General features: G+C 35.0%; 1 protein-coding gene across 9 annotated transcripts in view; it reads left to right on the forward strand.

Annotated features, from left to right (window-relative positions):
* The window catches only part of FBXW7 (F-box and WD repeat domain containing 7), a 224254-nt gene that overhangs the window by 171860 nt on the left and 30252 nt on the right, over window positions 1–22142 (forward strand). For 8 of the 9 annotated variants that reach the window (XM_069556702.1, XM_069556700.1, XM_069556696.1 and 5 more), the window contains one exon: window positions 21237–21319. In XM_069556702.1, the coding sequence (XP_069412803.1) occupies window positions 21237–21319 (83 nt within the window). Of the gene's footprint in view, window positions 1–18326; window positions 18828–21236; window positions 21320–22142 lie in introns of those variants that run through there. The other variant, XM_069556703.1, reaches the window with a different exon arrangement.

A 22142-nucleotide genomic window follows, 5' to 3' on the forward strand; every position in this document is an offset into this window, starting at 1 on the left:
CTAGCCATTTGTTTACCTGCTTATGTTTTAATGGCCATGTGATGTTGTGGCTTCTCTGCGGCTCAGACAGTAAAGGAGCTAGTTGCAGTGCAGGAGACCTGGGCTTGACCCCTGGGTCAGAAAGATCGCTTGGAGAAGGGGATGGCAACCCACTCCAGTATTCTTGCCTGGAGGGCTCCCTGGACAGAGGAGCCTGGCCGGCTACAGTCCGTGGGGCCACAAAGAGTCGAACACAACTGAGCAACTAACACTACATGTAATGTTGGGGAAATCTATTTTGAGAGAAAAAAAAATACATGATAATGTTGGATGAAATTCTCTTAAACTTCTTCTCCTTACTAGTCTTGAAAATGAAAATTGAAATCTGTGGGTTATTCCTATATTTAATTACATTTTTATGTATGGATGATCTTATATCATTCACTTGGGAGCAATTTAAACAGCTTAAACAGCTTTTCAATAATCCACAGATATCTGTGCAATATCAGTTCAGATTTTAAAATGTCATTGTTACTACTAGTTTGAACATGTAGGGGCAGTATAGTACTGTTTTTATAAATCTCGTCTGAATTTGTGAGTTTTTCAAAAATCTTTAAAGTGGTGTTAGAAGCTTTTTTTTTTTTTTTGAGGAAGTACAACTTCATATCTTATTTTCTGTTTTATTAAGTTGGGACTATCCTTTCAATTCAGGTATATATATATATATATACATATACACACACTGTACAAAAGCTTTTATATTATAGAAGCTCGTGGCCTTGATTTATATTTGAAGTCAAAGACTATGTTAAGCTAAAATTAACAGGGAAAATGCATTTTTATGGTTAGACAATAAAATAGAGGACAAGTGGATTCACAGAAATACGAAAATCAGTGCAATTTTGTTCTTATTCATTCTGTACCAGCCTTTCAAAATTAATGGTTAATCATGAGAATTTAAAAAGTTAAGTCTTAATTTTTCAACCTGATAAGTAAACAAAACTTAAAACTCCTAAACACTTACTTTAAGATTCCTTAATATGTAACTAATTTTTCAATAACATAATGATTAAGAATTGTTACAAAATTTATAGTAGCTTTTTTTTTTCACTTAAGGCAGTCTGCATTTAATAACTAAAAAGCAACAACTGAGTAGTTATCTCTTCTATCCATTCCATTTATTTATTCCATCTATTCAACAACTTTTAGAAGCCAAGAACTTTAGGTGTTTGGAGTACAACAGTGAATGAAGCAGACCCAAGTCCTCGCCCTTGTGGAGATAATATCAGAGTGGTAGACTGTTTAAGAGCATAGAGATAGTCATTTAGACTGGGCTGAAGTTTTTAGCCTCATCCTTTATTAAGCCTCTGTAGGATGAGATAATAATAGTACCTACTTCATAGGATTGTTTTAAGGGTTAAATGAAATAACGAATAGAAAGTATAGTTATATGATAAGAACTTTGTAACTGTTACGAAGTCCACGTAAGACTTATTTAGATGTGCTGGTAAAAATTGTAATTAATTCTCATGTAATAGCACTTCTTTCACTGTGGTTTGTATTTTGAATTTTTTTCGTTTTTCGTTTCTTTAGATTGTGAGAGAAAATGCATAACACCAATTTTAAATGGTCATTTTTCTTAAACAGTTTCCTGAGTGACTGTTAATCTCTAAATGGAAAGATACTGCACATAAAAAATTAACGTGCTTTGGATCTACTTACATTCCGTAGATTCCTTCAGTGTGACTCTCATGTCTATAAAACTTAACCCCAGCATGCCTTCCTGAATTAAGAAGGTAACATGTGATATCTTAGTATTTTGTTTAGAGTTTCAAATGTGTTGGCTTCAAATATCACAAACTTTTGAAAAATTAAACTTCTATATAAAAATTAAAAACATAATTTGTCAGTTCACGTTAGTGGCTAGAATGTCTAGGAAATAGTTTCCATAATGGTTTTTAAATTCTGTCTCTTTCTTTCCCTTAAGGCCCCAAAATACGCTAATTAAGAAATGGAACATGTTAAAATCTTTGAAAACTGGCTCTTCCAAATGACATCTTGTTATTACTATATAAGAATTGAGCTTTAAAAAGTTAAAGCATGGGTTCACAAGTCTTAACAAAAGTACTTAGAAATTTTAGGTCTATCTTTGGTATCCTGTGCTGCTCTTACTTCTTTTCGCTTTTCAGTTATGTGGAAAGCCCGCGTTTAACACACATGTGCATACACAGGCACAAGTGCACACCCCCCAACTACGCACAGATAAGATTCTCATCAGCACCACCTCCCTGTTTAATAGCGGATCTGCTCTGTTCACGCGACAACTGCTTCACTGAGGGGAAGTTGTTCTGCCGTTTTCATATCAGCTTTGTTACCATGCAGGATTTTCAGCTGCTCATGCTCATTACCATACAGCTGGTATGTAGAGACGAGAAGGAAGCAAGCAGAAGTTGCACTGTCTACAAGAATAAGAAGCTCTCTTGCAGATGGGGTGCTGGCAGATGGGGCATGTGTTTGAACAGGTTTTACTAATAACAGAATGCATTAAAAATCATTCTGAGGAAGTCTAAGGTCAGTGCCATGAATTCAGGCCTTGAGAGGTTGTTCAGCTTTTTGTAGACCTTTTTAGAATATTAATTAACTCTAATGCAAAAAAGTAATAAATGGCCAACCACAACCTCTTCCAAAATTTTTATCAGTTTTCCTGTTTAAAATTTTAATGTATTTTGTTTCTTTTTAATCTAATTTAAAATGGACTAGTACTGTTAGCTACTGTTTTTCATCACCTTGTACTTTATTTTGTAGTCTTCAAATACATTTAATGTTCCCAGAGTATGTTTATATACAAAAGTGTTTTGATATATGTGCTTTGAACATGTAAACATTCTCTGAGCAATGTAATGACATTCTTCAGCTTTGATATATGAGAATTTGATTAGAAGATGAAAAAGAAAGAGGATTTGGAAATCCATGTTTGTAGTGTTGACCACATTGAAGATTAAGATGAGATATATTCTATCTGCATTCATAATTAAGTGATGGAATGCCCCATATGTGTTTTTGTTAAAATTATTACTTGTATATTTTTCATATTCACAAAACCAAAATGAATAAAGTAGTAATTGAAAAAATACCAGTAGTTTTTAAAGGATATTTCAGTAGGATCTTAGTGTTTTGACCCCTTTCATTAAATATACTGCTTCTTGATACATCCTGTCTCAGTGGGAGATGGTGATAAAAAGCAGGTAAAGCCAAGTAAGGCTAGGCAATTATATGTAAGATATTCAGTTTTTGATTTAATTTTAATGAAAATAGAACTCAGCCTGTTGTTCTGTTCATAGAGATTAAGATACATATTGCCAAAAGTGTTTTTTTTAAGCTAATATTAGTTATAATGCTTTTGGTAACTCTCAGAAACTTTCATGCTGTAGATTTCCTGTCAGTAAAACAGACACACAAAAATGCAATCTGGTAGGTTAATACCTGTGAATCAATAGAATGCTTGATAGGTGAGATCTGTCGTAAATGGTGTACATTAAATATTGTTAAAACTGTGTGCTGCCTTTACAGGTCAAAGTTTATATTCTATTGTGCATTTTTAAATACAGGCAATAAAGATAACTACATTTTCATATCATATCAAACTGTATTATTTTCTTCCAGTTTAATTTATAATTGAATTGTGTAACTGATAAATATGTAGAAATTTTTTATCCTGAGAGGAGAAACATATAAAACATTATAAGTAATGATATGTATAATACAATACTAAATAAATAATAAATATATGGAATGTTTTATGCATCATCTTGCCTTATTCTGAATTATGAGTTTTTCAAATTATGCTGAAAATTAATCTTTTTCAATTATTAATCTCTGTAGTTCTGTCATCTTAGATATCTTACATTCTTAATTATTTCATATAAATATTACTTATTGATATTCTGATATGTGCAGGAAGTGTGTGAAAAGCTGAGGTACAATAGGAATCAAAATAGATGTGGTCAGTGCTTTTATGGAACTTACAGTCTAATGCGGAAGAGAGACAATTAATGTGTCCGCACTGTGACAGGCTGTTGGGTTCAAGCCCTGTGATTCATAGCCTTACAATGGGGAGGAGGTGGCTCTGTGAAGGACATTAGAGATGACCTATACACAGGTAATTCCCACATTGGTCCTTTTTTCTGAGCTCCAGAGCCGGTTGGAGTGTGATAATGACTTGAGACCTGGATGTCTCAAAGACACCTCAAACCGAATAAGACTGAAAGTAGAACTGTGACCCTCCCTGCCCTAGAAAACAGAAGCGGACACTGACCCCGTTCAGCGTCCTGTGTCATCTTCCATCCAGTTGTGTGGAAACCTTAACTGTTCACTTCTGTCCATCTCTCTAGTCCAGGCCAGCATTTCCTCTTGCATGGCCTGATGGAATAGCTTCGTCCTCAGTCTCTCCACATCCACTCTCATTCCCCATTCTGTCTTAACATGACATTCAGAACCGTAGTGCAGGTGTCTCTGGATCATGTCCTTCCCTTGACTAACTGTATTTTTCATTACTCTCAATACAGAGAGCAAAGCCCTGTGTGAGGTCTTACGCAGTCTGGTCGCTCTCTGCTTCCCTCGCTTCACCTTGCGCCTGCCACAGTATCCTGACTCCGTGCACTGCGGCCCTGTGCATGCCCCTTCCCACCACAGCACAGCGTAGTTGCTCCTCTAAAGAAGAGAAGCCTTCTCTGAACCCCAAACTAAGTCAAAACCCTACTTACTAGCTTCCATTTTGCTCTGTTTTGTTTTATTGTCTTTCTCCCCTACTACATTGTGAACTCTAGTCATGAAGCAGAGACTGTACTGTACTTAGCTTATGGAGAATAGGCAACCAAGTGAATGCTGGATGAATGAGTGTCTCTGGTTATTAAAATAACCATATCAATCTAAATTTGTTATAATTACATATCCTAGTATAGATAATATAATTATGTATCCTAGTATATCTAATATAGATAATTACAGCTAGTCAAAAGAATAAAATGTAGGATAGACTCACAGACATATGCATCTGTCCCCAGTGATGTTTACTGCTGGAAAGCAGTAACCACACATGGATCAAACTGATAGTTATTTTAGATGGATTGGCTCTTAGAAAAAGGTCACGTGTGATGAAATTAAGAAACACGGCCAGAGTGGTAATCATGTATTGAAGAGTATGTGCTGATGTACTCAGATGGAAAAGGGCTGTGTTTGTGTGCCTGTGTCCATATGCCTGTGTCCATATGTGTGTATACACACACACACAGAGTACTTGGTTAATAAGTATTTTTAAGCTGTCTACTGAACTAAAAAATTAAAAATGAAAAAGTCATAATTCCCTGTTAAGTGTATTTGGCTTAGAGTAAATAGTAAAGACCACTTGAAGCAGTTTCTTCACCAAGTGTTATGATATCTAACATTTTTGCCTGTTTTGCTGTAGTTTCCACATCATTATGGTAATGGTGAAAAACCCAGTAGCCTCTTTGAAACGACCTTCCAGTGGAGATACTTTTGCATATTCTGTTCTCAGCTCTTTTTCATTATTTCACATTTGGAGGAAATAAAGCATGGAACATGAAGAAATAAGAGTCAGGAGCTATAAGTTCTTAAGGGATTTGGGAAAAGGAGGCAAAACTCTTGTATTGTTGTGAGCACCTTCCATCAGACTTTCTGCCTGTCTGCCTGTTGATGGCTGTGGAGCCTCAGTACAGCGTCCCAGATGATGGGAGCAGTTCTCCGCCAAGGAAGTATCAGCAGTAGAATGTTAACTCTTTGGCTAGCTGCTCTTAGTAAATTCCCACAGTAAAGTATATCCAGAGTCACAGTTAGTTGTGTAGTGTGTCTTTTCTTTCTCTGTGCCCACTGCGAGTCTTAACATAAATTTCATGCACACATCACGTGTTCGCACACTGAGATAGCCTGGGAAGCATCCTAAAGATTTCTTAACTAACAGTACTTCTTGCTATATATATATATGTATAAAACCCTATTTCATTTTCTATAAACTGGAGACCAAGCTCTGCCTGTGGTTAAATCTCAGTTACCAATTTAGTAGTTGTGTGACCTTGGGAATGTTACTTAAATTCACTGTTCCTATTCCATATCTGTAAAATGAAGTGATAATCGTACCTACTTCATAGCGCTGTTGCAGTTTCACTGAGTTAATATAAGTAAAGTACCTAGACGAGTGCCTGGAATATATTAAGTTTTCTTCCCTGTACACTTCATTTTCTTAGAAGAACATCTTTTTTTTTTTTTTTTTCTTTTTACGTTGCTTAGTCAAAGTTGAATGTTTTTGATAGCGAGCACTGAAGGAGCACTCAAGTCAGATTAAAATCTAGTGTTTATTTTTTCTTTATTTTGGTTTAAAATATTGCCATGTGTGAAAACTTTTTTCTCTCCCCCTAGGTCTATGTGTTGTCATGTAAATTGGGCAGTTTTATTTATCAGATACATTGATTTGTCATGTTTTTATTGGCTTGTCTGTCCTTCTCAGTTGGGAAGTTCTCCAGGATAGGGACTGCATCTTGTTCAGTTTTGTATACTTTTTGCTTAGAGTCTGGCTTTCAGTATCTCTGGCTAACTATTTCTAGAATGTGGTAGTCTAGATCTATAGAAATAAAATGTTTAAGTCACTATTTAGTTTTCTCGCCCTCTTATTTCATTGTTTAGAGAATAGAGAACCATTCTACAACTCAGGATTCATTTGGATGACACTGATAATGTTAAAATGAAATTTGGGGAGAAGATCACCATAAATTTTCCTAACAGTAATTTCCTTTGACTTTGTAACTTTTGTATAAACAAATATAGTGAACTTGACAAAGTTAAGGTCTTTGAAATAAATTAATTGGTGAGGAGTAAATTATATCTTGGCCAAATGAAATCTATTTATTGTAATTGTTTAATAAAAGCCAGTTGAGTAAAAATATCTTAGAAAATGCCATCTAATTTTAATCTTTGCTTTTTTATGTTGTGATCATGATGATGACTATATCTTCATTTAACATCTCTTGAAAAATATTTTAAGTTCTTGATTTGCTCTTTTGTGTCCTGATAGAATAACTTTAAAGAAAAGATTTAAAATGAAGAGGGTTGGGTGTGTCTGTGTGTGTCTTTATCCGAAGAGCTGAAAAATACTACAATTTTAAGACTATTCTAATGTTCAGCATCTTTTTGCTATCTTTGACTTTATATCCTTTGGTAGACTTAAGTTATTCCTTATAGAATTTTTTTTTCCATGTTGTAGACATTTGAACATGCATTGACTCAATAAAAATAAAATTTTTAGATTTAGTTTTTTTTAAAAAATGTTCTCCTGCCACCATGTAGCAGTTTTCAACAAACAAGTCATGTGCATAGAGCAGTTCGTAATCGTTGTATGCAGGCTTGTTCCATAGTCATCATGTCATCATTACATGCCATGCTTTCTTATAACTGCTGGGAAGCCAGTGATATCCATCCTACAAAGGGAAATGCTTATAGAGTCATGTATCGAGGGTGACAAACTTTCAAAGTCAATTTGTAGACATGTGGGGACCTTGAGTATTTATAGATAAATATTTTTTAAGTTATGTGCTAAATAGTAAATAATTTTTTAATAAAGAAAGTAAACTTATAAGTTAAATATTTCTATTACAGTAGTATTGCCAAGATGTCAAAGTGCTCCTAAACATCAATCCTATAGTTCGCTGACAATCAAGGACTGCTGTAGATCAGATACCTTTTCAGATTAATAGTTATTTTGAAAATGTTTCCACGACAGGCAAAATCTGCCAAACCCTACTCATGGCTACTTCCAGCAGTATTTCTTTGTACTCAGATTTTATTTACTGACTCTTCAAGCCTTTTGGAATCTCCTGAAATGGTAAGGGATCATGTAAGTGTTATGCTAGTCATATAATTCTTGATAGTTTCAAAGCAAAGAATGCAGTTTGTTAAATTATATATACAGTAATTGCTTTAAAATGTAAATTGATGTTTCTAAAATGAATATTTCGAATCCTCCTTTTTAAATGTAGTGGGGGCATGATTACTAGGGTCTTCCCTACTCACTTGACAGCTACATCAAACACTTGAATACTTAAAGAGCAGGCAAGCTACTCTAAAATAAGTAAAGAATTGATTAAAGATCAGTATGATGTACACTTTCTAGAGGAAGAATGCAGTGTGTTTTATGTTTCTTCCTGGCCTAGCACCCATATGGAATAGACACTTAATAAATGTTTTTAAATAAGGGAAATAAGTTCAAGTTCATAAACTTGATTGATAACTAGAGTTTTAAAAGATTGGTTTAAGCTCTCCCTTCTCATTTTGAATTCTTCTGTAAAATATTTAAGGTACTTGAGAAGAGATGTTATGTTTTAAAAAGTATGTTTGCCCATCCATACTCATGCCTGAGTGCACAGACACACACACACTTTATATATATATATATATATATATATATATATATATATATATATATATATATATGTATGTATGTATATGTATGTATGTATACATTTTCAAAAGGATCTTTTTACCATGTGTTTGAATCTCCCATCCCCTGCTTTATAATAACCCTTCTCTTAGTTCTTACATGATGAACAGTTTCTGTGACTTGAAAATGCTCTATACTGAAATCTATTCTTTAAAACATAAGATGAATCTGGATTTTATGTATCTGCTAGTCAAATATTTATAATTGAACATAATTATCAAAATGAGTAAGCCAGGATCACAGAGTTCAGAATAACATGTGTTTTAGGTTAAAGATCCTGGATGACTACAGGAAATAGAAATAGTGAGTTTTAATGAAAGTTTACCTAAGAACGTACCCGAGGCTGTAGTAAAATTTATTTGAAGGCTTTTTCCAACCTTGAGATGCTGTGATCATGTTCTGAATTTCCTTTATGATCACGAGGAAGTAGTCTTTAAAAGTGTACCATGGGTAGAATCATTTTGCCTCCAGTAACTAAGCGTAACCACGTCTTTAACCATGGTAGACATTTGCTAAAGTAAGGCTGGCAGATACATTAACAATCTGTAGAGATCTGAGGCCAGTATCTATCTCTTTCTCAAAAAAGAGTAAATTATCAAATGGAGAGATAGAATCAGGGCATAGAAAGTGCAAGAGCAAGGAAATAGAGGGATGATATGGTAGATGCCCTTTCATTCTGACAGGACTGAGCTACTAGATACAAAGGCTTTAGAGTAGTGCTTGGTGCATGGCACAGAATAATTATTATCAACAATTCCAATCCTCTTCCTTTTCCAGCTTAGGAATCTGTTGGAATGGGTGCTACATTTGAGAATTAGTATGAGGTGATGGGTGATAAGGGAAATAGAAAAGTAATTGTACATGAAAGAACTGAAAATATTTTTATTCATTTTCTCTGTTTATCTAATTTCAACATGTGAGAATTACTTTATGAGTGGTCTTCAATTTTATATACATTTTTGAAAATATAAAAAATAACATAGAATCACTGTTGAGAATGTCCTTTTGCAGTTCAGTTGCACATCTGTTGTTTAGTTGCTAAGTCGCGTCTGACTGTTTGTGATCCCGTGGACTGCAGCACGCCTGGCTTCCGTGTCCTTCACTATCTCCCTGAGTTTGCTCAAACTCATGTCCGTTGAGTCAGTGATGCCATCCTACCATCTCATCCTCTGTCACGCTCTTCTCTTCCTGCCCTCAATCTTTCTCAGCATCAGGGTCTTTTCCAGTGAGTCAACTCTTCGCATTAGGTGGCCAGAGTATTAGAGCTTTAGCTTCAGCATCAGTCCTTCCAGTAAATATTCAGGGTTGATTTCCTTTAGGATTGAGTGGTTTGATCTCCTTGGAATCCAAGGGACTCTCAAGAGTCTTCCCCAGCACCACAATTCAAACGCATCAATTCTTCGGCATTCAGCCTTCTTGTAGTGCTTAGAATTACATGAAATTATCTTGTTCATTTATTAGTAGGCATCACCAATTCAAGGAACATGAATTTGAGCAAACTGCGGGAGATAGTGAAGGACAGGGAAGCCTGGCACGCTGCATTCCATGGACTCACAGAGTCGAACACAGCTGAGCGACTGAACAACAACTTTGTTTTTCCCCCACTCTAGAATGTCAAGCATATGGGACCAGGTGCCTCATCTGCATTGTTTGCTGTCTTACACCCAGTGCCTAGAACAGTTATTAGCACAGAGTAAGAAATGCTTGTTTATTAACAGGATAATAGAAAAAGAAAAAAAAATCTCTTATTAAGCCACTTAGATAACTACTGTGCACATTTTTATATATTTATGTAGACTTTGCCCATCCATACTCATGCCTGAGTGCACAGACACACACACACTTATATATATATATATATATATGTATGTATGTATACATTTTCAAAAGGATCTTTTTACCATGTGTTTGAATCTCCCATCCCCTGCTTTCTAATAACCCTTCTCTTGGTTCTTACATGATGAACAGTTTCTGTGACTTGAACATGCTCTGTACTGAAGTCTACTCTTTACAAGGAGGCTTCAAGTTTAGAGGCTGGAGGGGCAGGGCATGGGAAGAAGGGACTGGGAGAGGAACAAGATGAACGAGGTGTCTCGTTTTCCAAGTGAGCTGCATTTTTCAATAGTAGAGGCTACATGTTGGTGAGAATCAGTGAGTCAGGTATCCACTTCGGCCCTGAGTTACATTTTTTATTGTCTTTTCATAGAGTTTTTTGGTGAATATAACATCTGTATGTTTAAGAACTCTCTTGTTTCTTTGTTATGCCCTTGCCTTCCCCCACCCCCCCCATTCAAGAGTATAACCTGCTTTTATGTAGGATTTCTGGTAAGTACCTTTGGAAACAGAAGGACCCCTTCTTAGTCAGTGTTTGTAACTAAAATAAAAAGTCTAAAGTTTTCACACCCACACAGTAAAGTTCTCCTTGTACAGAAAGACATATATTAGCCCTAAAATGGAAGTATGTATCATGGCAGGAAGTACTTTTGAAGAAACCATTACGAGTAAGTTAAAGACTATTTTAACTGTAGTATTAAGTGTTTGAATGAGGAGATAATAATACTAAGTAGGCCTTATAAAGACTAGTGACTGCTGGAAGTGTTAGAGATATTGTCAGTACTTCAAGTTAATGATGGTGGCATTTCCACATATATCATAGGTCCACAGATGATAATTCCCTTCTATCTCTTCAACATCTATCAGACTCAGTCTTTTAAACTTAGAAGCAATACCGTATCTATTTAAATGACTATTTAAATGACTTCTCCATTTTCTGACTTCTTAAGCTACCCAGTTTGGCACTTGATATTCAAATACTCTTTATGAGATTCTTGTCTTGACAGTTGGATATTAAATATCTTAAGGGTAGAGGATCATTGTAATGTTTTTATTTGACTTCAGTAGCACCTTGCAGATCTTATTTCTTAATTGATTGTTTCCACTTAACCTAAATCTTTCTGTTTCTGTTACTTTTCCCCCAGTTACCATCTTTTTGCCCCCAATTTGCCATGTGTAGCAGAAGCATAGTTATATAGACCTAGATAATCATTCCATGAACTGAATAAATCAAGATTTAGTTGTGGTTAGCATATTTAATTGGTATTTGCAAAATATAGTACTTTTTTCCTTCTTTGGTAATGTCTAATTATTTTAGTTCAACTTGAGCCATCACATATATAATGGAAATCAGTTAAAAGTAGTGAACTTGGGACTGGAGTCTGTGGCTCTAAAATAGCTGTATAACCCTGAACATGACACTTAATTCTCTACCTTACAGTTCTCACCTATAAATAATAGTTCTTATTGTATAGCATGTTTTGTGCCAGGCACCTCTGTGTCCACACAATAATACTTAGGTTGGTAAGGTAAATGGTATTACCACCGCATTTGCACAAATAAAAGAAAACGAGAACTCATGGTGGTCAAATAACCCCTACCAAAGTTACACTCTAATAATGACATAGCTGTTGTTTAAACTCAGATTACTCTGATTCCAAAACTTAGGTTCATTCCACAAATGAAGGAGAATTAGGTGATCCCAGGCTCCCTTCTAGTTCTGCACTGTATGGCTTCCTGCTATTAATGTTTTTTTGTTGATTCAGTGGATGTAACTTTTTTACTTCTTAGTCTTTATATCTTTTCTCAAAGCTTTTCAGTGAGGACTAATAGCTAATAAAAGAAATCAGTTTCAGAATTTTAAGCAGTCCTTAAAATGAAAGGTTATTTTAATATTAAAATGCAAGATTGATATACCATATCTATAGGAAACTTTTCTCAAGCCATGTAAATATATTTGAACCTTACAGATAGCAGCGGTAAATATTAAATTAGATAAAGAAAGTAGAGTGAATGTGGTTGTAAGCAACACATGGAAGGAAAATTGATTTCATTCTTTCTCCATGTTGATTAAATTCATTCCTGGGTCATATTTGCTGTTCTGTTTTCCTGGAACCTTTTAAAAATAGTTTCCCGTGATATTTTTCTTACTTTACTGAAGGGATGGCTACAAAAAAATTTATAATGAAAATTTGAGAGGAAATTTTGATATGAATTCAAGATGCTTACTGGTAGTTTATTTGGGGTTTAGAACATGAGATTTAAAGACTAATTGCTTTCTAGATAATTCAGGATAAACTTCAGAGTGACTTACAAGTTTGTCAGGTTATTACAGATGTTGCTTGTCTGCAAAGGAGTATTGTAGTAGTGTTTTAGTACGCATATTGTCTCTGCTAGCTCTATAACAATATAAAATTGAAAAGAGCAAACAGGCAAAGCTGCCATTTTCTTCTGTGGCTGTTATAAATAGAACTCTTAGCTTGCATTACTGTGTGAGATTCTGTACCTGTGTATATTCACGTATTGGTGGGTGCATACATTTGTGTATATGTTTGTCAGATCAGTAATTTTGCCCAAACCACCCTGCTTATTTAACTTGTATGCAGAGTACATCATGACAAACGCTGGGCTGGAAGAAGCGCAAGCTGGAATCAAGATTGCTGGAGAAATATCAATAACCTCAGACATGCAGATGACACCACCCTTATGGCAGAAAGTGAAGAGGAACTAAAAAGCCTCTTGATGAAAGTGAAAGAGGAGAGTGAAAAAGTTGGCTTAAAGCTCAACATTCAGAAAACAAAGATCATGGCATCGGGTCCCATCACTTCATGGGAAATAGAGGGGGAAACAGTGCAAACAGTGTCAGACTTTATTTTTTTGGGCTCCAAAATCACTGCAGATGGTGATTGCAGCCATGAAATTAACAGACGCTTACTCCTTGGAAGGAAAGTTATGGCCAACCTAGATAGCATATTGAAAAGCAGAGATATTACTTTGCCAGCAAAGGTCCATCTAGTCAAGGCTATGGTTTTTCCAGTGGTCATGTATGGATGTGAGTTGGACTGTGAAGAAAGCTGAGCGCCAAAGAATTGATGCTTTTGAACTGTGGTGTTGGAGAAGACTCTTGAGAATCCCTTGGACTGCAAGGAGATCCAACCAGTCCATCCTAAAGGAGATCAGTGCTGGGTGTTCATTGGAAGGACTGATGCTGAAGCTGAAACTCCAGTACTTTGGCCACCTCATGCAAAGAGTTGACTCATTGGGAAAGACTCTGATGCTGGGAGGGATTGGGGGCAGGAGGAAAAGGGGATGACCCAGGATGAGATGGCTGGATGGCATCACTGACTCGACGGACATGAGTTTGAGTGAACTCCGGGAGTTGATGATGGACGGGGAGGCCTGACATGTTGTGATTCTTGGGGTTGCGAAGAATCGGACACAACTGAGCGACTGAACTGAACTGAAGGGATAAAAAAAAAAAACCTTTATCTTGAATCTCTATTGTAATTTACTTGTCAGATCCTCAGGGGCTGCATTTTTATAAAGAAAGTTATAAATATTTTAAACTTCAGGGAAAAGGAAAAAAATTAAGTACCACTTGTACAATTGTAATTATGTTAAAAAAATTTTAACATAATTTGAGCTATGATACTTTGATTTACATTTTGATTATGGAGGTTAAGATTTTATATATAAGCATCCCCTCACTTCCCAACAAGTGTTACTTTAAACCAAGTTGTTATATATTACAGTATATAGTGTTTGGGATATTTTTAAATGTAGTAGTATTTTAATACATGCTTCCTTGGAGGTAATTTCAAACTAAATCTGGTCACCTTGTTACATATTTACATATTCTCAAAAAATTTTTGGAACTAACCCTATTCTCTATCTTAAATTGACCATAAATTCAATGGAGAGGAAAATAAGTTCTTTAAATAATGTGTTATCCTGTGCCTGACACACAGTAGGTGTAAATGCTTAATGAATGAATAAATGTGAAAATAGCTTATTGATCAGTACTGCCACCTGCTTGTATTGGGGAAAATGTAGGTACTAAGCATACATCCTATTTTAATAGATAATATACCTGTGATAGAACAGGGTTGTTAACTTCCCAATATCAATTGTGAATGTTTTAATAGGAACTTGTACCCCAGAAACCTAATGATAGTGGGTTAGTGAGATTTCCAAAGTTGCTTTCAACCTCAACATGCTTGGCATTCCTTTCTTTGATGTTTAAATCCCAAACTCTCTCTAACCTAAATTCTGTGCTTGGGCAAGACAGCTAACTGTGGTAGGTGGTATATTCCTAATGTAACATCAGAGTAAAGAATGTTGTCATAATAGTAATAAAGAAAATCACTGATGTATCTATATAAATATATTATCCTACTATTATAAAATGAAAAGGAAATTTTAAATTTTGGCAAAGTAATGCAAAGTACCAATATTATTTATAGTATCATCGACTAATTATAACAGTTGGACTTTTTAGCACTAAGTATAATTTAGTATTAGGTATATATATATGCTTTAGAAAATTTTTATTCTAATGGTTTGCTTAAATGGCCATTTATTCAAAATTATTATATATTTGTTTTGTATCATCTTTGTACTATGTCTTAGAAAACTGTGAACCTTCAAATAGTAGGGGAGAGAGAAGTATGAAAATAATTACAATGAGGTATGATAAAAGTGCAATGGAAGAAGGTATTTTAAATGAAAATAATGAACTCTGAGAGTCAAGGTGAGGAAAAGTAATCTGTTAACTACTCTTTCCTCTGTTGACACCCTGTGTATAGATAGGTTTTTCTCTGAAGATACGTGATACTGTGAAGACTGTTTTGCTGTCTGTGTTTTTCATACTGTTTACCCGTAGGTCAGTTTTTGTTTCTGCCGATAACCGACCGCAACTTGCCCTTGTGAAAACTTAGTCAACCACAACTTGCCCTTGTGAAAACTTAGTCATCGCCACCAATTGCTTAGAAAGAGCCATTTCTCTTGCAGTGGCTCAGAGGTTAATCATTCTTCTACCACTGTTTCCCCAGAGGCTTATACTCTGGGGCAGTACATTTTCATGTCTTTATGCTGGTTTTTACTGCTTTCATGCACTCCTCATACACCTAGTTCAGTGGATCTGTGTTGAGATGAGCACTGGATCTGAATTAGCAGATAGGCTGTAATCCAGGGCTTCAGTGTCAGTCATTCCCCTTGCTAATAGATTTTCAGCAAGGTTTATAACTTGTCAGTCAGCACAAGAAAAAATATTTTATGGAATGGGGAATTTATTGCTTAGCTGATATTATATGAAGATTTGGTTTATTGTAGTGAAAAATAATTATTGACTACTTTGAGACATTGTAAAAATGTGGGTGACAAACACAAATATTTTCTGGCTTTTTCACTTACTAGTTAATTTCACTTATTAAACTAGTATTACTAAAAAATCTCTGGATAAAGTTTTAAACTTTTGTATTTTAGCCAAAATCTCAGAAATAGGAATTTGAGAATGATTTCGTAGATCACAATTTTCATTACTAGTACTTAAGTGAATGTGTGCTTAGCCACTTCAGTCATGTCTGAGTCTTTGTGACCCTTTGGACACTGTAGCCTACCAGGCTCTGTTCATGGGATTCTCCAGGCAGGAATACTGGAGTGGATTGCCATGCCCTCCTCCGGAATCTTCCTGACCCAGGGATCGAATCTGCATCTTCTGAATCTCCTCCATTGTAGACAGATTCTTTACCCATTGAGCCACCTGGGAAGCCCTGTTACTAGTACTGCAAAGAATATTGAAAACCATTCATTTTTATTCTGTTAATTTGAAATCTAGTTGAAGACTTGATTGACTAGCTTTTGCTTGACAAATTCTTTCTTCATAGTTCAAATCAGCATTGTAAACAAGATATTAGGGAGAATTGTTTAAATATTTGGAAATGTTAAGTCTTCATGAGTACTTACAAATATTTAATTCTCACCTAAAGGATAAACAAACTAATAAAAATCATTTCCAAATGGGAACCATGGTAGATAGATGGTTGGGAGGGTAGATAGATGGTTGGGAGTTTTGGAAAGTCTTTTCAGTGTTTATTTTTGTATTTCATTTTTATTTTTGAGCTATATAAATGTTTTGCCCATTCAAAAATTTAAAAAGGGAATCTACATACCTACATATAAACATACATTTGTGGGAATCAGGTTTTCCTGTAACTTCATAGCCATACATAGGAGTCATAAAACCAGAAGCATTCCATTGAATAAACAAAGTTAAGATGTTTTCTTCTTTAACTATCCAAGATTTTGAGACAGTGTTCCTGGTTTATTAAAGTTGGTCTGTGTTCTCAGTTGAGTAGACTTTATTTGAAAGGGTTAGTTCAGCTAGAGATAGGACATGATTTTAACTGTAGTCAAGGAGTACACTGTTACATGACTGAGAGGTAGCCTCTTTGTCCTCTGACAGGCTTTCAGAGGACATTTCAGGTGTTCCTTTTACAGTTAGTTCCTTCAGATAGCCCAGAACGGGGAGAGGTTCTTTTACTTTTTCAAATCCTGAGTGCTCTGAAGCTTTAAAAAAAAAAAGAAGGTTTATGGGTCCATTCTTAATAGTTGGAATTTTTTTGACAAGAGTAACATTTCTTTTCAAAAGGAAGTTTCCTTTGAAGTAAGTTAATTGTTTATTTAGAAGACCAACTTTTGTTGAGTACATGTACATATTGTTTCTGAGGGTAAGAATTAGTTTAAGAGCCAGTAAGGAGATTAAAAAAATAATAATATGTAGACTATAACTTCCAAGAGAAGACCCAAGATATATATTTCCATAAAATTTTAGGTTATCTATGTTTTAAAGACAAAGACCTTATGCTGACTTAATTTCCTTTTTTTTTCCTGACTTAGTGTCTCAATTAAAAAGGTAAACATTTATTTTAAAAATGATACTACTTTATGCGTCATTTAGAATAATTTTTCTAACAAAAGTCATTTATAACCGTAGCAGAAAGTATTAAAATGTAAGTCATATTATTTCTTTTTTCCTGAAGAAACTTTCTAAGTGCTTAAATAACTCTAGGGACACAGTTTACTTGTAATAAAGGACGTTAATGGGGAGGGTAGGAGTTAATTAACTAGACCCTTAATAATGGGCCTTTCTAGTCCAAAGAATCTCATAATTGCCTCCAAAGCTAGCTTTGTAGCAAGTTGCAAGATGAAATATCTAGACTTGTGTAGCAGTCATTCTAAGAAAAATGTTGCCTTCAGGCAAACTTTGATGCCTTTTATTATTATATAAAATATGTTTTTAATGACAAGCAGTATACACTGTGAAGATAAGTTTGGAAGTGGAAGTCCAGTGCCTCCTATTTACTCAAAATTAAATGAACACGTAATTATAAGACTCTCCAATGAGCACAGTTTTTGTTCTCTTTGGAGAAATAGAACCTTTCAGCCAGACTTTATATACTTAGTTTGTTAATCATAGAAAGATACTCTCAGGATTACTAAGGACTGACAGTGGATGGTAATTTTTTTTAAGACTGTGTTTTAAGTGAATGAGATGGAAAAGCATAGGGAATATTTATATTAAATATTAATATAAGAAATATGCAGGCTGAAATATTACATAATTTCTACAAATGCTGCTATGTTCCAAACTGGTTCACCTTTCTGTAAATCGCCCTCAAAGACTCTCTCATTCTTCCCTCTGCAACTGCCCATCTTGGACTGTCCAAGCTACTTGATAAATCTGATCAGCCTATGCCAGGACTGCGATAGGGCAGCAGTTAGTGAACATAGACTGCTTGGCTTCTGTTGGGAGGACCAGATGAAAATATATTCCATTTTCAAAATGTTTCTGAAAGGATTCATGTGCGGAAATGATGCTTGCCATTTAAAACTTCAAATCTGCAGGTTTTACAAAATGTAGAAATAACCTCCTGAAAGTTTGAAAGGGGAGAGGGGGGCTGTGGCGTGGGGGCGGTCTCCTTGACGGCCCACCTCCTCCCTCTGTTCAGCGCGCTGTGTGCTTACGGGTTCCCTGGAGCGGATCACCATATAATTGATGTGCAGTCTGCATTGCTGAATCCTGGACTGCACCATTCTGTGTTCAAGGGAAGATGTAATCTGATCCCTCTGCTGCTGAGGGAGGAATCTCTCCAGTCCAGGCTTTGACAGGGCAGAGTCTCCTCCAATAATCTTCTCGGTTCTCTCTCATTATTCCCTCGAGTTCTCCTCAGTCAAGCTGCATGTATGTATGTGTGTCCCGAGAAGCGGCTTGATACTGAGCTGCATTCGCCTCTACTGTGGAGTTTTGCTGCCGGTTCTGCTCCCTAATCTTCCTTTTCTGACGTGCCTGAGCATGTCCACATTAGAATCTGTGACATACCTACCTGAAAAAGGTTTATATTGTCAGAGACTGCCAAGCAGCCGGACACACGGGGGCACAGAATCACTGAAGGGGAAAAATCCGGAAAATATGGGTTTCTACGGCACACTAAAAATGATTTTTTACAAAGTAAGTAAGCTGTTTTCTTCCTGTGTTGTATGATTGTGTGTGTGTGTGTGTGTACGCCTGCCTGAGAAGGAAAATCTGTATCATCAGAGATGGCTGCAGTATCCTCTAATTTTGGTGGGTGGCTGGATGTCTGGTATTCTGTTTTATATCATGAATGTAAGCAAATAATGGAAAGACAGCGTGAGCTGAAAAAAGCTTTACATTTAAAATAAAATGAGTATTTTAATCTGAGAATTTTTCCTCAAAAAATATATTCGTACTTTAGAAACGTGGCTCTGTTAAATGCTGACCTGGAAATACTCTACCCTTAGTTAGCTTTCAGTGAACCTTTTTGCCTTTAATTTTCCTATGCCTTGTATATAGGGTGGGTTTTTTCCCCCTTTAGTTGCGTCTCTTAAAGTGTAGAATCACTAGAACATTAGGGATTTATATTTAAAGAGATTTTACTGACTTTCTGCATCCCTTCAAAACTGCAGAATTAATTTTTGGTTCTAAAGTCAGTATTTTTAGTAAACAGTATAATAAAAAAAGACTTAGTCATAGAGAAAGTGCTTTATTTTATCAAATATTCTAAATTTGAAAATCGTTTCCCACTGGTTCCCTTGAAATGAATTTCGGGCATTTTTATTCACTGAAGGATTTCTAAGATGAAAATAAAGTTTGCCTTTAGTGGCAAATGGCATTTGGACCAATGTATTTACAAGATATCCCAGAAGTTCTGAAAGCCAGTATTCCTAACTTAATTATAATGAATATCAAAATTTATCAACATAATTTTAAAAATGAGGATCCATAGAAGTTATAAAAATAGATTTTTAAGGTAATCTGTACTGACCTTCCTGATGAATAAATTTTTGTGTATGTGTGTATGTCTATAATTTATACACGTGTAAACACGTGGCTACCCTATATATTGAAGCATTTATTTTTGCTTTTTATTAAAATTATTTGGGGAAAGAAAATAGTGGGTTTTGAGAGGAGTCACTTTAGAACAATGTTATAAGTACAGAAACTTCTGAAGGGTTGAAATAAGACCAGTTCCATTTCTTTCAGTCGGTATTTTCGTGAACTAAGGTATAAATTGTGGATGAGCTTGTCATACCCTCATGTCTTGCCTCTAACATTGTAAAATAATCCCTGTGTTCTAGAAGACTTTCTTCGTGATGATAAAAACACAGTTTTTATTATCTAGAATATGATTCAAAAAGATTTTTAGAGTCTTATTGGTTCTTTTTAGTATTTACAGTGTAGCATACTGTGTTATGATGTTCCCATGTGAAGCAGTAGGTAAGAAAATAAGGCTACTGCAAAGCAGGGGTTTTCACCTTATTATAAAATTGAGGATAACTTTCTATCACTCTGGGGATTCCCCTCTTCCCATCATTTTCAGTAGTATAGCAATTAATTAGCAAGCACAAATCTTAGAAGGATTACTAAAATATAAGTTGTTCAATCTCATCAGATCTTATTTTATATAGTTTTATAACATATCTATAGTAAGATGACCTCCGTTAACCAACAGTAAAATATAAAAAGTAGATATTTCAATATTGATGACAAAATGTAATTCGGAATATATTTACAGTATTACATATCTATGTAGCATAATGAAATACTTCAAAACTACAAATGTTGGATATACCTTACAAAGATGCATAACTCATTCTTTTAAAATCTTTCTGTTTTTCTTGTTGGTTTTCAAGTTAGACTATTTTGTCCTGAGTATCTATAATCCATAGTCAGCAGAGCTGTATATTCTGTGTGAATATCAACGGATGGTTTTTTCCTACCTTGACTGCATTATCTCTAGATTTCCCTCTTATTGTGGATTGACTTTTTGTACTGTCCTCATTGCCCACAGTCATTTTTTATGCCTTATCATAATTACTTTTCAAGAGCATTCTATTTACATTATTCTCTTTCCCCTTTTGTAATAATGTGTTTTAAGTCACTGACTGTTACTTCCATTCTAATTTTGAAATTAAATATGTCTTTTAAAGGAGAATGAAAATCACTAAGAACAGCATGTTGAATGTGGTTCTTTTCTGTGTGGGGTTAACTTGCATATTCCCGTGTATTAGTCCTTAAACCAGCAAATGTGAAAGGTGTATTACTCTCAAGGAATATGTACGATGGGTTTCAATTTTTAAATCACCATACCCTATTCTGCACAAATATTAGGGGGATAAATTCACTTCTCCAGTCTTGTAGAGAGTAAAACAAAGTAGAAATAACAGAAGAAACTATGAAACATTTATTTTCTATATGAATTAGCTATGCCTAATTAATATTGCAGACATATGAAAATTTAAGGGTTTTTTTTTTTAGTATTACTGATGCTAACATTAAGATTTAATAATTGGACAGGTGATTATTTTTTTAACATATCTCATTTGTTTTACCTTATAGATGAAAAGAAAGTTGGACCATGGTTCTGAGGTCCGCTCTTTTTCTTTGGGAAAGAAACCATGCAAAGTCTCAGAATATACAAGGTAATATTAAGTATAATTTGATTCTCTCCCTATTCTCATGTTTCTTTAAAAGAGCTGACGATTCTGAACAGCTTTCATTCACTTTATTCTCATAGAGTTATAGTGTCACTAGTACTGTTGACTGTGTAGCACATTTTGCCATCACTGAAAATTGGGAAACATACATTTTAAATAAGGGGAAGAAGGACTACCACTGTGGGTATACATTTCGTCACTAACACACTGAAGTAAGACACACGCAGAAGTTCTCTTACCAACAAAAGCTTTAAATTATGATTTTGAAGGAATTCTAAAAAGTAAGTCCTGATATATGGATATGAGCAAATGTATCTTGTTTCTATAGCAACAGCTGTTCGAGGGTAGATAGTTATATATGGCTAACTGAAGATACATTTAGTAGCAGTGAAGCAGACCTCACAATTACTAACTCAATCTTATTTCATGAGATTACTATGTTAGAAACCACCCTTTATTCGCTTTGTAAGCCTTATGTTTTAACACATACATTTCTACACCAGTAGAATAGTTTCCATAACAACTCAATACAATTGTAGTCTTGTTTCCTGCACCATTCCATCATTTTTGGATTTTGCATCAGTATAAAACTTTTCCCTCTCTCACACTAATTAGGCTAACTTAAGCACAGTATCTATTACCCAGCCAATTAAAAATGGCTTTGGATGTCATTTGGAATGTGGTGTTTTAAAATTTAAATGACAAAAGCATCTTAAGGGCTTTTTATGAGTCTTGTTGGCATATTTGTCACTTCAAATAATTGATCGAAAATTAGATATAGAACCCGTAAGAACTTCGTGATGGTGAC

The sequence above is a fragment of the Ovis canadensis genome, chromosome 17, assembly GCF_042477335.2.
Source record: "Ovis canadensis isolate MfBH-ARS-UI-01 breed Bighorn chromosome 17, ARS-UI_OviCan_v2, whole genome shotgun sequence".
Lineage (NCBI taxonomy): Eukaryota > Metazoa > Chordata > Mammalia > Artiodactyla > Bovidae > Ovis > Ovis canadensis.